Here is a 23,621-nt window from a genome sequence, read left to right as displayed (position 1 = left end):
GTTTTCTGTTTTTGTGGAAGGGTTCAGTATTTGGTTGTGTTATGCATAGTTGTTTTTTTTTCTTAATCACTCACTCACTGCCCAAACGCTTGTGTGGTCAGATTGGGGTCTATTTGAATTTATTTTCTGTAGTATTCTGCAGTGCACTGAGCTCTCAGGGCCATTGTATCCAAACCATCTGGATCCATTCGTCACATTACTTGAGCAGATAAAGAGAGTCAAGTCTTGCGCTGAGACCCAGTGATAATAAACTGACCGGTAAAAATACAGTCTATTTTTACTGTAATTGCCATTATGGGATTGTTCTCTCCAATGGAGATGCCGACAGTGTCCTCGTCATCAGCCGTGCGCAGCGAACCTTTCTCCGCTACTGCTACCTTTGTCCCGCCCCTTTTTTTTGTAACACAAGTGTTTTTTTTGTTGTTGTTTTTTTTTAAACAATTCTTGTTATTCTGTTTGATTCAATTATATATAAACCAACTTAAAGTTAAATTCCCTGGTATCTGCGTTCATTTTAGATCTCCATATGATGCTTAGTGGTCAGTTAATCGGTCTGTCAATCAAAACTGTCTTCATGGTAGGTTGAGACTGCAGAGTTTTTCCACGTCAGTGTGTTTACCAAGGCCAGATTGACAGCCATAGGAAAGTGTTGTATTCATTCACGTATGGAGCGTTTTTTTGAAGAGTGAATGAATAAGCTGTGTTTGGAAACATTACGTTATCAAGCAGTGGAATGTCAGAAATTTTTAGATTATCTATTTGTCGTACTGAACTAAACTTTGATCATCTTCATTCACTGTTGGCCGACTAGCCTGCGAGCCTGCCGAGCTAGGCATACATTAGCTACAGTTGGACTCCGTCTTTGAAATTGCTGCCACACTCAGGTAATATATTTATTTCTAGAAAAACAGATACGCGTGTTTATGTGTTAATAGGCCTTATGCTTTATTAGATAAAATAAATACATCAGTGTTGTCTGAGAAGACACGCTGTAGACACATCTTGTTACCCTTAGCAAGTTGACACGCTAGCTAGTTGAGCTAAGGTGGGTAGTTGGCTGTCAGGTTCCTGGGTAGGTAAGTGGTCTTGTTTATGCAACGATTATGTGAACGCTTAGGTACGTTGATAGATTAATTAAATAGTATTTACGTATCCTCTCATTGTGTTTTATTTGTCTGTTAACAGACTGTCAACCCTTAAATACGATGGAGAGCTAGCCTCTTAGTCTTTGAGTAGACGCTCCTGACTTTATCTCATTAGCCAGCTAGCACCTTCTTAGCTCACCTGACAGGCTTGTACTACTGACTTTTGGTGTATGACAGTATTATATTGCACTTAAATAACACATATTGAGAGTTTTCAATTTGGCTATGATAGATTAACGTTTGAAACTGCTTGAGTATTTCTTAGTTACAGACAGAGATGTTGCAATACAGCCAATATCCAACAATAAGAAAGGAATACGGAATTCAGAATGAAGAAATTTGATTAATATATGAAAAAATAATTGAAAAGCCCATAATGTACATATTCTAAAGCCCTCTGAGACAAACTACAACTACTGCAGGTCTATGGTTTTCTGAATTCATGCTGAACAAATAATTGTACATCATGCTGAAATGGCTGTGGCTTATGAAATGAATGACTGTGACTACTGACTACTGTCTGCTACTGAGCTGTGGGCTCAGTCTCTTATTGGCCCTTTCACCCTTTTCCTCTGTCTGCATGAAGGATACTGAATCTGCTGTATTGTGTAGGAAATATAATATCAGATCAGGACTCAACATCATGAAATCAGATTGGAATTGATGGTTTAAAAAACTTCTCATTTATGTGAGCGTTTTATCAGATATAAGCCTGTCACTCTGTCCCTACATCCGAGCCTCTACCTATCATACCTTCATCCTCTTATTAGTTTTGAATTGACTGCTTGCCATGAATTTGAAAGAATGTGGCCTCAGTCACCCAGTCTCTACGCTTACAAGTCTTCCTGTAAAACAAGAGTATTATTTGGCATGTCTTTCATGACACAAGGAAAAAGGTTAATCCAACCATTTTGAGGTATACTGCTTGTCAAATATGAACAGCATGTCATTTTAAATCTGTTTGGTTATCCGTATTATCCATAGACACTGTCAATGTAGACATGGAAATTTGCTGTTCGAGTCTTAGATTCTGTATTCATTTGAGGGTGGGCGTTTTTAGTTTGACTTTAAGCTTGGTGACTCATTTTTCATATACTATATGTGCATATTTACTGCAGAAGATTTTTGTATATGATTTTATTATGTGTGAAAGTTCATCCACAACTTAACATAATGAATTCCAGTGTACCCACATCAATTGATGTAGACAAGATATGTTTACTATGATAAAACACTGTCAAACAGTTTTACATGATGGGTCAGTGGTCTATAGCACCAGGATATGTGTATCTCTTGTGTACATTTTTTATGTTTGTATATGCTATTGTAGTACCCCATATGTTTTACATATTTGTGTGTTTTATTAATTGATTGGTGCATTGATAGGATTGATTAAAAATTGATTTTCTGATTTATAGTGATTCATATCTGAATGATCCAATATCCAATCAGAAAATTCCAATATTGACCTTTGCATTTTTTTTTTTTTTTCATTTTGTGTTTTTGCGTAAATGTGTTTGCATTTACTATGTAACATTAAAAAGGCCTACTTTGTGGAAACTGGCTTATTAAAACATGCACAAGAAAGTTATTTTAAGTTAAAAAGTAACAAATGATAGCTGGCTATATGAGCTGCCTTGAGTCATGACAGTCTCAATCTGATATGAATAACTATAGAGAGGACCCAACGCAGTTTAAGGGTGGTCCACAGGAAGGACTCAGGAAAGTTAGCTGACTGTGGCTGTCTCGTGTCACTGAAATCAGCTCTTGGTTCATGATTGTTGAAGCTATATCTCTGGATGATGTGAAGCAATGAAGTTGAGTGAACAGTATTCAGCCTGTCCCTGCTGGACTTTAACCAAGAAGTATATAGAGGGACTATAACTTGTAATATAGTATTATTCCCCAGTCCTGGCTTGAATTTCTGCCAGAACTGACCTTTCCCTCTTGTATGTTTCTCTCAGAAAAGCAGCATGGTGGACAAGAATATCTACATTGTCCAGGGTGAAATTAGCACTGTTGTTGGAGCTATCAAGAGGAACTCCAGATGGAATACTCATACTCCTCTGGTAAGTTAAACACACCAATAATAGTTAATGTCTTTTAACTCAGTGGTTAGATTAACTAAAGATATGAAAGCTGTTTTCTAGTCACTGAATTTAAGTTAGGTTAATTGGGCACACTTCATCTTCAATAATGTCAGATGGATTTCCAATCCAATGCTCAGTATTCCACAGTTCAAAATGGCTCTAATGTTCTGATGAAAGTTATGTTTTTAAGGGACATTTTTCCAGGAAGAATCTCAGGAATGGCAGGAAAGTCCACAATATTAATTATTACTTAGCTTTGCAGCTATCGACTTAAGATATTTTGCAATCAGTTTCATATAAATGCACTGTGTGCTGCTCTACAATGAGACAAGATTTTACATATTTGAAATAGTAGAGAAAATAGAAAAGCAATATGTGGCAGACTGCTGCAAATAAACACGGGACAGAATGCAACCACATCCCAAACTTAAAAAAAGGAGGACATAACATCACCTGCACCAGAGGAGGTTTCAAATGAAGCACAATGTTGTCTAGTTTGTCGAAGGACATTTGGTATATATTACTTAAAATGTGTTGATCGGGGCAGGAAACTCTTAGAACACTATATATTCTAAGATGTATTTTCTTGCATCTTTTCTCAGCTTTGTTTGAAGAAGTAGAAATATTAAATTGGCATTAAATGATTCATTATGTGCAAAAGTCATTGACATTACTCATTAGGTTTTACATGTGCGGTGAGTGTTACTGTTCTCTGATAAAAAATGGGTTATTTCTGTTGAAAGAGCTGTAATAAGTATTGAATTGCAAGACACAAATTAGCCAGAAATCAACTAGCTCAACTCAGCTCAGTTCACAGTACATGATATCATGTTCTGTGAACTGAGCTGAGATTATAAGGCAGACATGTCCCAGGCCAAAACCATTGGTTGTAATATTGAATGAATTAGTTTAGTACTAGGATGGATGCTGCTTTATTTTCTTTTGTCACATCCAGATGTGGCCTATTTTCACACAATCTGGAAGTCACAGTTAACTGTGTCAATCGCAGTTTATAATCAGATGATGGATATGAGATTATAATCCAAATGCAGAGGTCCTCAGCCCTGGTTGTATTTCAGTTATCTAATCAGGGACAGATATCATTAACCTACCAACCACATAAAAACTGATTGAGAACTGAAAGAATAATTTGGCAAGGTGCTATGTCCGTCAAGAGTCATCATGTTGGAGACTTCATCATAAATAGTGTTACTGATTCAGTTATCACCATCATGTCTGTTTTTATGCAGAATATACTTAAAGTGCTGTACTGGTTGTTTTTAATCGTTTTTTCATCATGTTTTTTCTTCACCTAGGACGAAGAACAGGACCCATTACTCAACAGCTTTGGCCAACTCAAGGAAATACTCAACAACATTAAAGGTATGTGGGACCAGTTTGAACAGTGTTGACCAACCTGTTTGACTGACAGCTTTCACACAAGCCTGAACTGAACCAAACAGGCTTTTAGTTAGTTTGAACTGCACAAAGTAAGTTTGGTGTGAAAGCTCCCCAGTGTGGAACACATTGCTTGAATAAACTTGAGGGAGTTAGCACTGTGGATATTTAATCAGGTGTGCCCATTAGAGTTTCACTGAGAAAACTGTGAAATGTCTTGGCCTTTCAAAGTTGTCAATATTGTCTTGCAACATTGGATCATTTCTCCAGATTCTCTATGGGATCATTTTAAGAAGTCCCAGGTGTCCCAGTATCGCTCTGTGTTAATATTATTAAAATGTCCTTATTGTGAGAAGACAATTAAGGGAAATGTCATCTGGTGGTAGAGAGCAAGTGCCTCTGTACACACAAGGGAGTCAAGTCATGCATTGGTGACATACACTTCAAAGTATATTGCTGTATTATGTATTGCTACTTTAAGAACATTCCCATGCAGTATATCAAAGAGACAGAAGATACTGAAGAAGAGACTGTTTCTTTACTTCTTGTTTTAGGTCATTTCATAGAAGTGGAGAATGTTACCTGTCTATGTTGTTTTTTTAATCACTGGCAAGGGAGATGCTATAAAATGTTGTGTATCACACATTTAGGTTAAGTCATGACACTGTGATTGTTTTAGATATGAACAGGATAACTTTGTTGATTGTCCAGGTTAGTTGGTGGCTTTCAGCTGTTTCACAGGTTGATAGCATACTGTAGTTGATTCCAGATTAATTGGTCACATGGGGAAAATGTATTTTTGGATTGTTGTCTTGACTATGTACCGCCAACTGGTTGTAATGGTTAGCCCTTTTTTAAGAAACACAAAACTGTGTCAGACACAGGTGTGGGTGTAACAAAATATCAATACATTTCAAATTGTTTCATTATGTTTTGTGATACTGTATCATAAAAACACTATCAATATTTGATTAATAGTTTACATGCAGGCATAAGGGTTAACATTAGCAAACCCAGCTGACGAGTAATGTTCAATCTGAAAGAGTTTGGATTCAGCTGCAGTGTGCAGAACTGGAGTGTGTTCGTTTTGGCTGCCACGTTAAAGAAGGAGATTGACAGGAGCCATGCCTTTATACAAATGTGCCAAAATCAAATACTCTGGGAACACAACTAAGAGAGAACACTTAGCAAGACACCATTGTGATGTACAGCTAACAGAACAGCAAATGGCTAATATCTCAGCTCACTCTGGTACAAAACATTTACACCACCATACTCAACTTGTGCAACCAAGATAACTCAGTCAGTACTTAAGTTTTTCAGTTACAAATTATGCGCACTCTGTGTTGTAGAGAATGAAGACTTCCATAATATGTTGAATACAATGGAGCCTTGTTACACCGTAACCTCCCAACAACACACAACTGACATTTCTGTGCCCAAGACGTACAAGGAGGTAAAAAATGGAATTAGTGGATGAGACATAGTGTTTATTAACATTTTGACATTAAGTCCATTATTCCCTTATCAACACAGTTATTTTATCAAGACAGTGTTCAATTTTCTCTTCATTTGTTTACAACAAGAATCCTGCAACAACTTTTTATTTTATTTAATTTTTTACTGTAATAGGCAAATTAATTCCTTTGTACAGATTGCACCAACATAGTGCTACGCTGCTAAATTACAAGGACTGTAATAAATGCATATGCAAACCCCACTGTTCTGATTGCATGAAAAAGTAAACTCAGATTTTACGCATTTGGTGGTGTGTTCTTAATGTTATGACAGTTTCCTAAAAATCATAACATATTGCCTTGCTTGCACTAAGACAATATCATGATATCATAGTTTTGTATCATGATACGTATCATATGGTCAGATTCTTGCCAATACACAGCTCTAATCAGATATGTGAAAATCTTTCTCATATCTCTTAGTTTTTATTATCATTTCACAATTGTGATGATTTGAAGTTAGAAGATAAGAAGGCTTACATGTGCAGATAGTTGGGCTGGTTGATTCACCAATTTGTGTGGATACCTCAAATATTAAAAATACTCTACTTTTCCGGATGTATTTTTATTACAACATTGTACCAATAATTCTGATCGATACTACGTAATTCATGACCTCTGCCCAGTTACACAACATTCCAGTGTACACTGTTGTGTCCTAATTAGTGCTGAAACGATTAGATGATTAGTCGATTAGTTGATGGAGAGAGAAATAATTGGCAGCTATTTTGATATCCAGTTAAAGGTTAAAGTCGTTTTCCATTGGTTTCAGGATTTGTTTCTTATGTGATAGTATTTTCAAATTATGTAGTTTTTTTTTTTTGTTCAAAGACTTGTGATGTGATGTTACTTTTGTTCATGTTATGCCACCATTTTAACATAAGCCATAGTTTAATAATACACATACAACATACACATACAACTATGAAGAAGCTATTTATTCAAAAAAAAGCAAAGAGCCGGTATGACATAAACAACTACTTAAATATACAAGAAAATGACTGACAGGGGCCAATAATCCAAATCAATGATATACTACAGCCAAACCACAGCCAGTCATTCTCTTCCTCCTTATCTGGCTTAAAGGATAACGCCGGGATATTTGAACCTCTAGGCCTCATTCTCCTATTGCCTATACCCGGAACAGCTAAACAGTTGCTGCAAAGTAATCAAATGGTGCATTTCTCCGTGTCAGAGTACATCCACTAGAGTTGCAACGGTATGAGATTTTTACGGCATGAAAACCTCATATGAGCTATGTGATCACGGTTTCACGGTATTGCAGTATACGAGGAAGTATTCACATCCTTAAATAAAAGTTCTGATACCACACTGTGAAAATACTCTGTTACAAGTTAAATTCCTGGATTGAAAATGTTAAAGTATGAACGTATTCTCAGGAAAATGTACTCTAAGTATTTAAAGTGAAAGTCCTCAATGCAAAAAATGTGCCTGTGACTGTTGCTGCTCTATTTGCTCTTTTTGCAAACTGGATGTCCATTCTCGGGGACAACCCCATATTTGTTTTTGAAAATCTAAAGTAATCCCACAATGCACCAAATTCTTTTTCAGGGGGGATGGAGATTGGTGCTTGGTTTTTGCTCTGATCTGCATTGTGTTAAGCCTTAGGCAGGTGTATGCTTTCCAAATCAGATGAATAATATCACAGGTGGACTCCAGTCAAGGTGAAGAAATATCTCAAAGATGAGCCAAAAAAATGAAGGAACCTGAGTGTCATAGCAAAGTGTCTGAATACTTATATCAATGTGATATTTCAGTTGCCATCTTCAGTGTATAGGTGGTTCGCTCAGAGGTTGTTGTTGTGTCCCGTAGCCATAGCTATTTTGAAAACACAAACAAACAGGCTGGAAGCGGAAGAGGAGGAGAATGGGGCATGAGACATGTGGCCAGTAGCAGGCTTATAGCCACACTCTACATCAGGTGAGTCAGGCCTTGCTGTCTGTTAACATGTGTCATCTAGTACAGTTATGTTTATATTTAGACACTTGTCTGAAGCTTCAGCCACATCCTCTTGCCGAGATGGAACTGGCTGCGGCTGCTGCTGTTTTTCCATGTTCGGCGAGTTGGGTGAGGTGGTGGACTTGTAGATGGTTTTTTAGATCTTTGGTATTAGTGACTTCGACCACCACTGTTTTACTGCAAATGTGACAAATCGGCTCTTTCAAGTTGTTGAGGTCTACTTCTTCATTTGGCTTCCAAAATGTGTTTGGCCTTTATGACTAAATCCATGATGTTAATGTCAATAGATACTAATCAAACTGCAGTTGGTCAAATATTAGAAGGTAAGCACCTTGAGATAAACAGTTGGTGTCTAATTCTCCATAGCTTTAAACCATAGCAGAATGAGATATAAGATCACTGAAAGAATGTGTCGTGGAAATCGATGTGGAAATATTTCTGTTAGTTTGATGTTTTGCTGTTTTTATACAGATGAAAGGAAATGAATGTGGTCAGCAATCAGACAATTGTGTAACTGTGTCAGGCCTAAAGCAAACCTTTTATCAGTTGAATGGACAGAAACGAGGTTGAAGAAATGGGGCTTTACCTTCTCTCTGTTTCCATTGGGTCAGGTTTGCAGTTGAAAGATTTTGATACAAGACTACATTTGTAAAACTTTGTAGTTTGGGTGAAGGGCCAAAGATTAAGGCTAAACATGTTTAATTTTTCTATCACTGAGTGTGATAACTGATCATTTGTGAGTCCAAGTATGTGTGTTGCAGTGGTGCTGTCTGACACCTCCCCCCTCCTTCTGAGAGACCCAAGCTGTCTCTGAGGACAATCCTGCATGTTGTCATGCCTTTGCAATGACAGTCCTGGCAGCTCCGACTGCCCTACACTACAGTTGTATAAGTTGTAAGCAATGGGAAAGATGCAACACATGGAGCTGCACAGCCTGAGCCCCCACCACTGCTGTCTTTCTCCAGAGAATGCCTCTGCCACAAAGACAGACAGGCGCTGCTGGCTGAGGAGGAATCCACCGAACTGGTTAACCCTGCTCTTTCCTGTTCCTCTCCCAGTAACCCTTTCCCTTCAGCCCTCAATCACCCAACGCCTGTGTTCCTCTGTGATCATCCTTGAAATGACTCCAGTACAGTTATTGTAGTTGACCACACTGGAAGTCGAATATGGAATGTGAATGTTTTCACAGTTTTTTAGGGCATTTGCATGAAGTAATGAGTCCATGTGAAGAATGTTTGAAGGCTTGGTTGCATCTTTAAGCCAAGGTCCCCTATGCACCCAGCCTCTCAAATGTTACTTCCATGCACTGATGAGAGACAAAATGGAGCTCAAATAACCACAGTAGAGCTGAATCTTGTACTTGACAGACTGATCAATTTGTTTTGATATTCAGCAGCATCACAATCTAATAGATCTCTCTAGTTGTGTCTCAGGAACACAGCAATATTTTAGTAGGAAATCGTGCGGGTGGGCTGTGTTGAACTGCTGCTTTGAGGGTTTGTAGCAGCCCAGCTGTCTGATTAATGAAAGCACGGTAATTTCATTTACTCTGGTGTGTATCCCTGTTTCCTCTAACAGAAAAGCCATCCAGGCAAGGAAATATGAATTAGTCCCCACAAGGTTTCTCAGCCCCTGTCTTTCTCTCCTCACTTATTTTCTTTTTTTCCCATCTTTCTCTGTCGCTCTCTCTGTTTGGCTATGGGTTTCACTGCTCTGGCGGTGCTGCTCTGTTGTAACTAGTGTGATTGACAGGACCATGTGCCATAGAGCTCGAGAGAAGTGTAGCTGGAAGTATATCATCTGCAATTTTAGTTGGGTAAATATAGCAGGGAGTCTTGTCAAGCAGAGAGATAAATTGTTCTGGGAAAGGAAGTGTTGCCTCTCTTTTCTGAATGCAGGAAAAAATGTTTCCTTTAACTCCTGGAAAATGTAAGGTCCTCTTGCGACTCCTGAACAATGAGAGCACAGTTGAAGAAGGGCAACGATGGACCATGTGTTGTGATGCCTCAGCTCCATCTTGCCCAGTCATCGAGGCAAATCAGTCCCAGGAAGCAGGAGCCTTTCCTCTAAAATGGGGTGGTTTGGATTGAGCCTGATATTTAATGCCCCATCCCTAACCTCATTCGACCCGTATAATAAACTCCTTTCCACAGTTTTAGGGCCAGCATCTGCCTGTAAATGTGTGCTGTCTTACAAGGAATTATGGTATTTGCTGTTGTTTTTAAACACATAGAACATGATGGAGTACATTTTTATCTTATCATTTAGTTGTGTAAGGGTTCATATCATGATCCTGAACCATTTGCCACAGGATGTTCAGTTTGGTGTGTTCTGTGAGCCCTGAGAAGAGCTCTCTCGTTATAATGATGCAGCATGACTGACATATTGAAAGTTGTTTACTTGTTCTTAATAACCATAGAAAAATTTGAGTACCTGGTTACTGTGACCCTGGTCTTGAACTAGGGTCTGACCTGGGATTGTGTGAACCATTAAACCTGTAAAATCGTTTGATCATTAATGTATTTGTCATATTAGTGTGATCATTATTTTCATTTTGACATTTTGAACCTTTGTCTAACAGTCATTGTGTTGTGGTATGACAATGACTATATTGGTGGACACTCGACTAAACAGATACGTGTTTTGTGTTAAATCTAACCCTAGCACTACACTGGAATTAAAAGCAACCAACTGATGGTGAGAAATTGACTCTAGGATTTGAAATGCTGCCGCACAAACTCCCATTGTTGAATACCAAATGTTTGAGAATATTACTGTATTTGTTGACCTAACATCTGAAGCATTGTTTTGAGCTACAGATTGAGTCTTTGTGTCTTACTCGACAATGACGGGGTGTGTCTCCTGTATAGGATTGTCATCAATCAGACAAATCTGTATCAGTCTCTCATTGAATAATTCTGTGGATTTATTTTATTGCTGGACTGCACCTCAGACAGGAAGAGGGAGCGGAGAAGAGCCTTTGATTCTGACATATATTTTATTTTCCCTTCAGCTCACCTTTTTTTCAGCTGTCCCTTTTTTATGCAGAAGTCACTGAGCCTAAGCTACTCAAATCTTCAATTCTTTCCTTCTACCCTCCTCTCCCGTCAACCCCCTCTGCTGCAGCAAAGGGCAGATTTTCTGACAAGTCTGCTCCTAAATCCCTTCATTTTTATTCATACAAATACAGGTTTAGAGCCCCATGCAGCCCCTCAGATACAAAGCCAGAGTGGCCTTTTGACTGACAGCTTTCTCCTTTTCATCCAAACACTAACGAAATTCACAAGCACACCTCTAATTGACCCGAATCACCAGTACAGCACCAGAGGTAGATATCAGGGGGCATGGCAGTGGATTTTCAGCATGAACATTGTAGAGGATGATTTGATTACTCTCCAGTTGACCTTTAAAATAATTATCCTCATTTCCCCAAAGCAAAAGACAAAACAGCTCATTTGAAATGGAATAGTAGAATTAAGAAAAAAATAATGTATTTTTAATTGCGTAGTTTGAGGCCCCAACATGTATCGATCATTGTGTGCACCCATTCATTTACTGTATTTTATCTGCTGAAATAAAATGGTGTTCAGTGGCACAGTGTTTTTATTTTTATTTTCACATAGGTTAATCCATGTGCTACTGGCAACCTCATTAATTCATCACATTTTAGCCATGTCAGTCATCAAGACAGAACGCACCCATGCTGTTCCTCTTAGCCTCATTTCAAGGTCAAGTGTTTATGTGTTGTCTCGGCTCCCAGCCATGGTCAGGCAGGCACTGGCAGGCCTACGGGGGTCGCAGCCTGAGCACTTGGGAACTGGTTGTGACGTTTTACCCTCCTTCCTTTTCTCACCAATCCCTTCCTCTTCTCTGCCATCTGATCTTCACACATATATCACTCCCAATTGAACTGGCAGAAGGCAGCTGGCAACTGCTGAGAAAGAGGAACCATAATTCATGTCGCTCAGCCACTTATGCAAATATGTTTACTCATGATGGCATTCTGAGCAAGGAGAATCTGCCTCATGGCAATTCTTTACATGTCTGCCGCGTGGCCCTGGTGTCCCGTAGCTTTAAGTATGAGATTGCAGGTCAGATTCTCAGTCCTGCTGTCAGTGTTATTTTTATGACATGGTCAGAAGTAGATAAACTGAGTGGGTGGAGTTGTCACTTACATTAATTTCTAGTCAGGCATTGACATTGGGTGGGCATTGCACTTGAATAAATATTTGTGCATAAGCATGCACATAGGTAAATGAAGTAGCTGTAACTAATGATTATTTCCATTATTGATTTATCAGATTGATTTAATTTTCTTGATTACTAGTTTGGTTTTTAAAATGTTAGAAAATATTGATAAATGTCCCTCACATTTTCACAAGGTCAAGGGGATGTCTTCAGATTTCTTGTTTGAGTCAAAGATGTTCTGTGTCTTATCACAGCAGCAACTGTTCATATGTAAAAAGCTCGAACTACTGAATTTTTTGCATTAATACCTGAAATAGAACGTGAATGATTAATTGATTTTCAGTCACTCAACTACTCTATTAATTGTTCATTGTTTGAGCTATTGTAGATAGCTTAGTTAAGGGAACAACAATGTGGAAAAATGAGCAATTGTCACCATGAAAAAATCTGACAAAATGATAATGTCATGTTGCACACAGTATCTATCATATTTAATATAGTTTGCCAAGTTATACTATTGTGAATGATTTGTGTAATTGAGCAGACTGGTCTCCTCGTGTACAAATAACTGTCAAAGTGATACTTGTAGTTTTCTGTTGGCAGTCTGCACCCTGTTAGGACTTGGATTTCATTTCAGTATTTATCTACATATCTACCTTCTGTGGTAACAACTTCTAACCCAGAATGCATTTTTTCATTACAATGTAAATCAAAAACAAAACAAAAAGATTTTCTTCACTTTACTCAACTGGCCAAAATCTGCACCTGTGTTCAGTTCAGGTGAATTTGCAGTAGGGTTATGCTGCTTAATCTGACCCTCTCATGCTGAAGGTTGACTGCCTGTCCCCTGTTAGTCTGTGTGGAAAGCCTGATATACAGGAGCAACAGGCTAATAACAAACAAATTATTTAACAGGGACCATACAGATACTTTGTCACTTAGCATTAAATAGACTGTATAATTTTGCCACTGTTGTGAAATAGGTGTAAACTAATCGAAATTAATTTATCAATAATTTTATGATTTATTATTTTATCTATAACATTTTAGAAGTTCTCAAGTTCACAGAGCCCAAAGTGATAAATAGCTTGTTTTGTGTATGCATTGTACAGGTGTTATAGAGTGACAAGCCTTTGGCCTACCAGTTGAGTGCCCATCAAAAGAACTATGATTAATTGTAGTGGCTTCCCCTCCCCACACAGGCTGCCACCTAGTGCTGGTTAGTAGCTGTAAATCTGGCCAGTTAACAGCGCCCTAACCAGGGACTGACAGGAAGGCTTAGGCCCAGTGTGAAGAGGGGATGCAACTGTTGTCCTGTCTCAGAGCCTCTCAACAATGTGCTGAGTGGATGGAGGGTCCCAGCAGAAGGCTATTAATCATGCCGCCCGGGGTGTCTGGGTGGGGGTGGTTGGGCTCCGGCATGGAGGAAATTGAGGGTTAGATGGAAGAGAGGGGAAAGATGTGAGCAAAACAAACTGGACCCCCATAAGCCCCAAAAGAGAGGAGTTTGGGGGGCAGGCCGGACATGAAAGCCTCCAACAATTTTAAATTTGTTTAAATGTAATTTAGTTTTTATACACCTTATTATTCACTCCACAAACGGTGTCCAGTCTGTTTGGTAATACATAATTTCCACTTATGTGGGAAATGATGAGCTTCTTGTTAACATCTTAACTCTGATAAAACCTAATGGCATGAACAAAATAAATTGCTGCTCAAATCAAATTATGATTTTGACAAACTTATGTATAGGATACTGTTTTCTATTTTAACCTGCTTATACACTCAGTTATAAGCATACATTTGCCTATGTGGACATGGCAGTAATAGTGACATCAATCAGACATCATTGTTCCAGTTTGTATGATGGTGTCAAAGTGGCGATTAAATAATACAATTTGATACCTTTAATTGATTACTGAAATCTTGAACTGCGGGGAGACCAAATGTGGCAAAAAATAAATGATATTTGAACTCAACAGCAAAACAAATATGCCCCTCCCCTCAGTGCTCCTTCAGAATCTCCACACCCAAATTCATGGATGCACACTGACAAAGCACTAACACAGTGGAGGATTCCAGAGCGTCTTATACACTATGGAAGTATATACAAAGCCAAACAAGTCTTATAGAAAATAAAAATATCATCAAACAAATGGCATGCACACAAACACAGGACTATAAACACAGCTTAGTAAAACCTAGAGAGATTTAAATTGTTTTTACAAAACTACATTGACAGAAAAGAGGACTGTAGGTTTGTAGCTAAGCTAACAAGGAAGGTAAAGTTACCTGGCAAAGCATTTCAAATTATGCGTCCAACCAAATGAATCCACTGTGCTAACAAACTTGTTTTTATAGGTCTTTGTGGCAATAATACCTTTTGCATGTTGTACAGATAAATACCATGCTATAGAGCAAACAATGAGACAGTAAACTGTTGCAACAGCTACTGCTAAGCTAACAGAGAGGACGAGACAGTTTCCCAGAGCCAGCACACCAGCCGCAGACAGATAGTCACTACACAACTACAGCATATCTTGGCAAACTAGAAAGTAAGCAGAACGTCCATGGGCAAGTAATTTAATGATATTGATCACACAGATGTGACACTAGTACCTTCTTACTAACTAACCAGTTACAGTTAGCTATCACAAACAGTCGCTGTCCTGGCCCTCTCTGTGTGCCTGTCATTCAGGGTGCAGCCCAGTCTCAGCGTATAAGTCCAGGTCTTAATTTCTTTGCGAGTCTGACCATGCAGTCTCCACCTCCGGAAAGTCTCACCAATGTTAACTCGGCTCTTCGCCCTTGCCTGATCATAGCATTTTGTTTTCAGTTTTTGTTCTTCTAAACGTCTCCTCTTTTGCTGTTCCTCAGCCATTTCTCCATCTTGACAATACAATTATGTTGTGGAGTATATTCCACTGTCACGGCCACTGGTAGAAAGTTCTTCCATGCAACTTTGCCTTTCGTCTGCAATCTCCCAATCAATTCAATTCAAAGCTTCACATGGTCGGGCAGGGACAGGTGGGTAGACTGCTCCTTCTCCTTCCCCTGGTAATCCTTTAATTGGCACTATCCATTAGCATGTGCCCGATTTACGGTCTCTCGCTCCCACTGTCCCTTTTCCCCATGTCTCATCTGTTTCTTTCCCTTGTCCTGTGCATGAACGCCCCCTGTTGCTGCTGGCTGGAATAGTGCTGGGCTCAGTGCCAATTTGTTTATGTCATATTTACTGAAGCTGTGTACTGAGGCTCAGAACGGACAGCTAGCAGATTATGATGAGATGAGAGATGAGATAATCACTGAATCTGATAAAGTGTATTACATTACAACTTCTTACTTACCTTTAATCATCGAGGTTAACATTTCCTTTACCTTTCATTTTGCCGTTGACCTGAATCTTGCTACCTTTGCTCGTGTTAAAACATTTTTATTTATCATTTCCACATTCCTCTTTAGTTCAACTTCACAGTTTTTGTCATTTAAACTTAAGATTTTATATCTGGTTGATTGACAAAAAATCTCAAGCTTGAATCACTGTATTATACTTGTACTTTGTTAATTTGTTTTTGACCGCTTGTGCAATTTCTGTTCTCTGGATATTTTTAGCTTTGGTATAATCTGTTTAACAACAGCTCACTGCTTTGTCCTAACACAGCAACCGTTTATTAGTGGAAAACAACCCATCATAAAGAGGGCTAAACTTGCTAATGTCATAGAACTGCACTTTGACTTCAAGGATTTGTATTATGTTGGCAGTGCATAAGTCATGGCTAGTTAATAGTATCTCCACCATTCTGATTTCTGCTATGTTGCCATGCTGGTGGTTGTAAAATGTGTTTGTGAGAACAAAGAGTAAACAAAGGTCTTCAAATCTGCTGAACCTCTGACAGAGCCCTGTAATTCCATATTGACAGTTATATGGGGTAAAGTGATATCTTATATCCCAGTAGTATGCCCTGTTGCTGCCCTGTTGATCATTATCATAAACATACAATGTTCTACAGGGTGAATCACAATGGAAAGTCAGCAGTAAAGAATCAAGGCTGTTGTTGATAATCTCCTTTTGTAGGACAGTAAAGCTGGTCAAATCAAAGCACACCCCTGCACTAACAGTGGAAGAAGCGCTGGTATAGAGGTGCTGGCTTTGGAGTGGGGGTGGGTGGGTGTAGGGGGGTTGTTGTGGTAGAAAATAAGGGCCCATATTAGTATTTTGGAGAGGTCCTGTCTTGCTGTCTTGCTTGTGTGGCGCTCACATCCATAAGCCTTTGGTGTCTCAGTGTGAATCCCACAATGCCTTGATGGACTGGGTTAATAAACCTCTCAGCAACCACCCCCACCCACACACCCACACACACACACACCCACACACACACACACACACACACACACACACACACACACACACACACACACACACACACACACAGTCAAACTGAGCACACACGTGAAGTCTCTTGACACACACAGCTGCTTGTTATTTCATGCCCCATAAGGGTGCTGTGACCACGGACATTGTAATACACATATCCAATTAGCTAAGCATAGCATCACACATTGGTCTCAAGCTGGGAATCTCACAGATACAAACATGCTCACTTGTACTGGACAGAGAATTTATTTTCTTGTTAGTCTCAGGTCACTGAGCACTGCTTTTTTATTTCAGGCAGGACTTCAGGTTGAATGATTTATCTTTGCAGATTGTAGTTTTACTGACTTCCAGTTAACTTCATATACTGAGTCTGTGTCAAAGTGGATCATACTAATGTTCTTCTGTGCTCTTTATCATAAACATCACAATGATTTTAAGCATGATGATACTTTGGTAGACTGTAACAGGTTTGTTTATGCTGTGATAAAACACGACATGGCCGAGATCACCATTATGAAATGACCAAATTTAAAATGATCACTCTTGATCACTAATTATAAAGGCTCCATAGTCCAGGCTCTTTTAGTTTTTGCCATTGGAATAGAAATGGAAAAGTGGTAACACATTACAAAGGACTTGATTTTAGTTTTGTCTTAATTCGATTGGCAAAAATATTGTATACATTTGCTTTACTCACTTTTTAGTCATTAGATAATTGTTGTTTGCCTGAGCTACTGTGTTGATGCTTCTTGTTGAATTTTCTGTGAATTCCAAGTTAAATTAGTTCATAACTGTCTGAAGGAAGGAGATGTTTTGAAGTGGAGGATATACAGCATATTGCATGCCTCATCAGATGTTTGCTGGTCGTTGAATAAGATTTTTCTTTTCTTTTTCTTTTGTTTGCCTTTCAAATAATTTCGTTTTCTTTCATTGAAATTATTATTTGAAAAGCTTGTCAAATATTTCCCTCATAATTTTTGTGGATAAAATGAGCGGACTTATTCAGTGAATATGGAAAGGGTGATCCTCAATTTCATTTTATTGTAATCCATATGGTTGTCATCCCCCTCCTGTTTGTCATCCCTCTCCTGTTGGGTGTCCACTGAGAGGCACAAGGCTCTCACCTCTGAGTGGACACCCAGAATTAGAAAAAGCTGTCCTATTTCTGGGCTGCAGCTGGGAGTTTGAAAAGAGTGTGTGCTATAAAGGTGACATAGGTCAAAAATGTCTTGTCGATGGATGGTGGGGGCGGGGTTACTGGTGGGTCGAGGAGGACAGGCATGCTGGCGGGCATGTACAAAGGGGGGTGGGGGTGATTAAACAACTGGTCACATTTCATAGCACAAATATTGAGTCAAAAAGAGGTGACACATGCAGCAGGAGTGCTTTAAACTTGTTGACGCACCCCTTCATAAATAGAGTGGGATCAGTGCTGCTGATAACAAATTTTGACAAAAGCCGCCCTGCTGACAGGGGAGGGAGCTGAGCAGGTTTGTGTGGCCCAGTGCAGCTGACGATGAGACATGCTAACAACCTGGGACAACAAGAAGGTGTTGATTGCTCTAAAAGCAAAATAGACCCACCGATATGTATAACAATGTTCACTCCCTGTTATCTAGTCCACTTTTTTTTCATGAACAGAGACATGGCTTGGACAAGAATTGATTCATCTAGGTTGTAAAGAGCTTAGGTCAAAAGATTTGTAGCTAAAATGTGAATCATTTTTGCTCAGTGTGTTCAGACTGGAGAAGATTCAGTTTTTTTTATGCAACAAATCAGTTTGTTCTTACTATGTGTAAGGCATTAATTACAGCACTCCGCTAAATGTTATGTTTTTGTCAGCTTAAATGATGAGTGGCCTCGAGAATGAACACCAGTAGAAAGCATTGTCCACGGGAACTGATCTAAGTGAAATCCAGACTTTTTCCTTTACAGCAGTGATAGAGCACCTTATCCAGCAAACACTGGGCAGGTACTGTAGGTGATGTCTGCAGTTATGGTATTTTACAATTGCTTTGCCATTTCCATAATTCTTGACAAAAATACTATACTGGTATGTGTCTCCACTGAGGTAATCATCATCAACATCATGCTTCACAACATTGTATGTGTTCATCACTAAACTTGAATCACTGTTGCATTTTAGAATAAAATGCATAATATCAAATGATGTTGTGAAGCAGTAACTACATCTTATCAAAACAGTTTCTCTCTCCAACTCTTTTTATCTCTTCAGTATGTTGTAAAACTCAAACTGTAGATGACGTTGTATAGACTTAGTCTTTACAGACTGCATATGTTCTTCAGTGCATCTGTTTGCTGTAAAGTAAGACACAAAGCAGTAGCCACAGTATTTTTCGAAAGCAGAGTAAGTTTGTACTGGGATACTGGAAAGCTCACTGTAAACCAGAAAACCACAGTTTACACTGCTAAACTCAACACATGACGGCAACATGACAGAAATTCCTTTTTACACTAGTGGTAAAGTAACACTGATCTGAGTAGTGTTAAAATAAAAAAAACGTTTGACACATTGCATTGACTTAGTGATGTATACATCTGGTAATCAGCATGAACACTGTGTGTGTGTTTTTCTATGCAGTTTAAGTATACCTCTATGGTTTGGTAATAATGTAGTGAACAGCAGCTGGACATATCTGTCCCTACATTTAACCATCGTAATTCATAATCCCTTGTTAGAGGAGCAACACCCGGTGCTCTGGCTCTTCCCTGTCTGACCAGTGACTGTATGCACAGAACAGCTAGCAGCCATTCCAGCTATGCAGATATGTCTGTTTTGGTTTTAAATAGTAAAAATTCCTGCTAAACTGGCTGGAGGGTGTGTGGTCGCTGGGCATCTTCTGGGTTGAGTAGACTTGAGGTGAGGTTGGTGTTGGGGGGTGGTAGCGGGCTCAGACACAGAGGTCAAGGGAGAATGAACTTGTGAACTAATGTGCACTGTTGTTACTATTGAAGTCAAGTATAGGTCAAACTAATCCTGGGCTCAAAGCACAGATTCCTCTAAACTCAACACCATAGATGTATTGGTCTGGACTTTATACTCCATGTCTTACAGGAGCTTTCACATTGTTAGGAGTGCTGCCTCTCAACAAAGGTTTTCCTAGTTGACTTGTAGTCATTAGTTCAAGCCATTGGACAACCATTCGTTGCATATTTATGATTTTAATTTAATGTGCCGAGCTGAAAGAGTATGTTATAAGTATCATTGTTAACACTGGGCTACATTAACTGTAGTCTTATATAAACTGTAATAATGAATGTTTGTGTTACTTTTTACAAGCATGTGCACGGAGAGAGCCGCCTGTTAATGAAACTGCGACAACCAGCAAGGAGAACCTTACAGTGATAATGATAATATGGTTTAAATGACAAGCGTTGTCTGAAGTTAATGAATGATTGGCAAAGCCACTCGAAATGATTTTTTTCATTGACTAGCGTTTGGCTGACTATTAGAGGGCACCCCTAACTTTGAGAAAAGGATACAAACAATCTACATGACTGTTTAGAACAGCTTGCTATTCTCCTCATTGACTTTCAAGTATTGGGGACCAAAGATATTTCGATGACACCCACACTCAAACCAACCAACATAAAATCTTTTTAGCACGTATGCAACTGCTATTGGATGAATTCATCAATGTGTCACAGAGCAGTGAGCTGTACTCGCCATTGTCAGAAGAAGTAAAATATCTCAATGACCGTTCTTCACAAGATGAAATGTAATAATTCTGGTAATCCAGAGATTTGATACCATGTTCCACTATCACAACGAAAATTGCTCACCAGACCGTCTCAGGCCTCCATTTTTTTCGGCTCATAAGCTCAAACTTAAAGTTCCGGGTACTTTTCTTCAGGAACTAAAATAGAGCTGTCTACCATAGAGCCTCCAAAAAGCTTGTGTCAACGGGTTGAGACACTTATACAGTTAATATCCATATGATGGTGATGGACTTTGTGTGTCTTTTAACCTTCAAACAGCCCTTTGAAGTTGTCAGGACCAGCCAAAATGACTTCACAATAATGGTTTTTAACCAAAGTTGTCCTCACACAGACATGTATACACATGCAAACCACACATCAACACGCACACACAAGTACACGCAAATACACTGTGTTGATTTATCTTAGAGTTTAATTAGCCAATCAGAATCAACACTTTAAAGTTTGAATGAAGCCTGTAGCTGAAAGTATGCTCAAGTAGTTACACTGTAAAATATTGCAGAAAAAATTATTTAAAAAATTATGAATAATATCAAAAAGTTGAAGGCAAGGATAGCTCTCCTAAAGAAGCTGAACGTTTTGATAGTTGAACGTTTTATATAGCACAAAGTATGCAGGAGTAGTTAACAACCGAAGGAAAGTAAAAGGAGGATCTGGAGTATAACACCAGTTTTTGTGTGTGCATGCGTGCGTGCATGCATGAGTATCTGTTTCTGTGCATGTGACTGTTTGTGTGCATGTGTGTGTTTGTGTCTCTGCTTTGTGTGCCTTTCTATCTATCTGTGTGCCTCTCTGCTTGTCTGTATTTCTGTCAGTTAGAATGACAAACTGAAATCAACTGCCGTATGCTACCTGATTACAGCTGGACCGAAACATATTTCCAGTGAAAACAGTTGAGAGGTGTGTACAAAATTGTCTGTATTTAGTTGTATTTAGTGTTGGAGCAGTCTGTAGTGGGATTTTGATAGAAATGTCAGTAAAGTGCTTGATAAAACCACAGATATCAGTTTCTAATTGGGTAATTTGACCTAGCTGTGTATCCCCTCCCTGCACTCAGAGGTTGCCATAGTGACAATGCTGTCTGTCTGTCTGGCTGCCTACCTTTCTTTATCTCTGAAAAAGGTAGCACCTGGAAAACCCTGGGTGAGGTAATTCAAAATGAGCTAAATCAGAATGAGCTCTAAAGATAATCCACCAGTTAGAATATATGTAATGTGGAGTCAGTTAGATTGCAAACTGTAACTAGAAAATTCCAGGGAAATTTTCAGTGCCACGGGGGCTACTGCCGGGATGAGTACATGATTTATTTCCAGTGTTCAAAAGTCACCCTGATCATATTCTGGTTTTGAGAAATGTCTTGATATAAAAGACTCTGATATAAAACAATGTCACATCCCTCCATCATGTATTATGTGGGAAATATCTCATATTCTGTGTTGTTTTTTTTAATAAAACAAGAGGCAACATGTCTTCAAACTGGCATTTAAAGGGTTAAAATCCTGAAAACTAATAAACATTTGGTAGGTTTGAGCAGAACTGAAGTGGTTTAAGAGATGTATGCAAAAAAAGCAGAAAAAAATATTGATATATGATGATTTTATAGCATTTTCTTTGTGTGTCCTTTTTTGGACGCGAGGAACCCCAGAGGGTACAAAATGTGTTACCAGTGTATAATAGACCTGTAACAGTAACTGACATTAGATTTTAAAAATATGTCAAAAAAGACACTTTCTTGCAGAAATCCATACCTTCAGCTGTAACACAGCCAAAATGATCAGCAAATCAAAAACGAAAAGTGAAGAAAATGTCCAAAAAAGGACAGAGGGACCCCTGAGGGTTAATAAATCCCATGAACCGCTATTTAAATTACCACTATTATGTTTTTTTCAATGCTAAATTTAACATTACTGTGGAGGAGAGCAACGCGACTAGAAGTGACAGCGAGAGAGGCTAGTAGCTTCTCCTCTCCTCTGTCTCAGCGGAGACCGTCACAACTTCCATTCACTCATTTAACAAAACAAAAAGAAAAGCAAACAAAGGAAGCAGTAAATGGACTTAACATATTAAACACCTAACTAAATGTAATTTAAGACCTAACATGCGGCTAATGTAAAGCTAGCGGAGCTTGGAGAGTTGGTTATCTGGTTGCTAGGCACGCACACACGCACGACAAGTCAGGAGCTGCCGTTGCCATGGCAATGTGAAAATCTGCCCAGAATTTGGCTTCTACATGGCTTAAAACAATTGCAAATTATGAGAAAACCATTACTTTCTTTTCAAAAACCGAAAACACCGTGACAGACACTGAAGCCAGAAGTTTCTTACAGTCTCTATTTTATTCAGATATTCCTTAAAATGAGTGAAGTAGCTCAGTGCGAAGACAGAGTGAGATTCTTTTGAAAAAAAAAAGACGATTACATTAGGTGTCAATGAGAGTGAGACAGGTATTGCTGCCGGACTCGGCACCCCCGTTTAAATTTTGTGCAGACCCTGCCTGTCAAAGTTACATTTTATGAATCCCAACAACTATGTTTACTTTTTACGGTTTGGCCGTGAGCTCGAGTTAAAAATAAAAATAAAGGTTATTTTTTACTGCTTCACGCACTCTAGCCAACTGACGCTGTCACTCTAACTTTGAAGAAAAAGTGATTTCCACTCCTCCTTTGAGTGCTCATAGTTTGAAAAGTTTACATGTTATGTAAAAACAGTTGTTGTGTTTTGGAGAGAGCAGAAGTTTTTTTTTGAATCACATTTCTACGTGCAGGTATGAGAGAGCTGGGTGACTCAGAAAAAAGGTGAAATTTTGTGGGTTTTTAAAGAAAATTCCAATGCATTCCTAATGCATTATTTATTCCCAGTATTTTGGGAATAACTTTGGGAAAAATTTGAATTTTAACACCAAAAGTCATAGCACCTCTTTCGGGATCAAGACTCACGTTTTGATGTATATATTACCGGGGTTTTCTCAAAACTGCGGGACGAGTAACGCGCCAAAATTTGGCGGAAGAATAATAATAAGCCCGAAGGAATATTAATAGATTAATAGATGCCCCGAGGCACTCCTCTCAGCTATTCTAGCTGTAGAGGAGTGCCTCGGAGCTGAGCACCGTGGCACTAATTAACAGCAAAATGTTTCCTGAATAAAATTGTGTCTATCTACCTGCCTGTATCTGTGAGTCTGTGAGTC

At 38.9% G+C, this 23,621-nt stretch overlaps 1 protein-coding gene across 2 annotated transcripts in view; it reads left to right on the top strand.

The window, feature by feature from the left end:
• Nucleotides 1–629: 629 nt before the first annotated feature.
• gbf1 (golgi brefeldin A resistant guanine nucleotide exchange factor 1) overlaps nucleotides 630–23,621 on the top strand; it is a 112,854-nt gene continuing 89,862 nt past the window's right edge. For both annotated transcript variants that reach the window (XM_022765156.1, XM_022765155.1), the window contains exons 1-3: nucleotides 630–884; nucleotides 3,110–3,214; nucleotides 4,552–4,618. In XM_022765156.1, coding sequence (XP_022620877.1) covers nucleotides 3,119–3,214; nucleotides 4,552–4,618 — 163 coding nt within the window. In that variant the 5' untranslated portion in view covers nucleotides 630–884; nucleotides 3,110–3,118. The remainder of the gene's footprint in view (nucleotides 885–3,109; nucleotides 3,215–4,551; nucleotides 4,619–23,621) is intronic.

The sequence above is a fragment of the Seriola dumerili genome, unplaced genomic scaffold, assembly GCF_002260705.1.
Source record: "Seriola dumerili isolate Sdu_G_001 unplaced genomic scaffold, Sdu_1.0 BDQW01000665.1, whole genome shotgun sequence".
Lineage (NCBI taxonomy): Eukaryota > Metazoa > Chordata > Actinopteri > Carangiformes > Carangidae > Seriola > Seriola dumerili.
The sequence above is the reverse complement of the archived record's forward strand: the minus strand, read 5'-3'. Positions and strand labels throughout refer to the sequence as shown.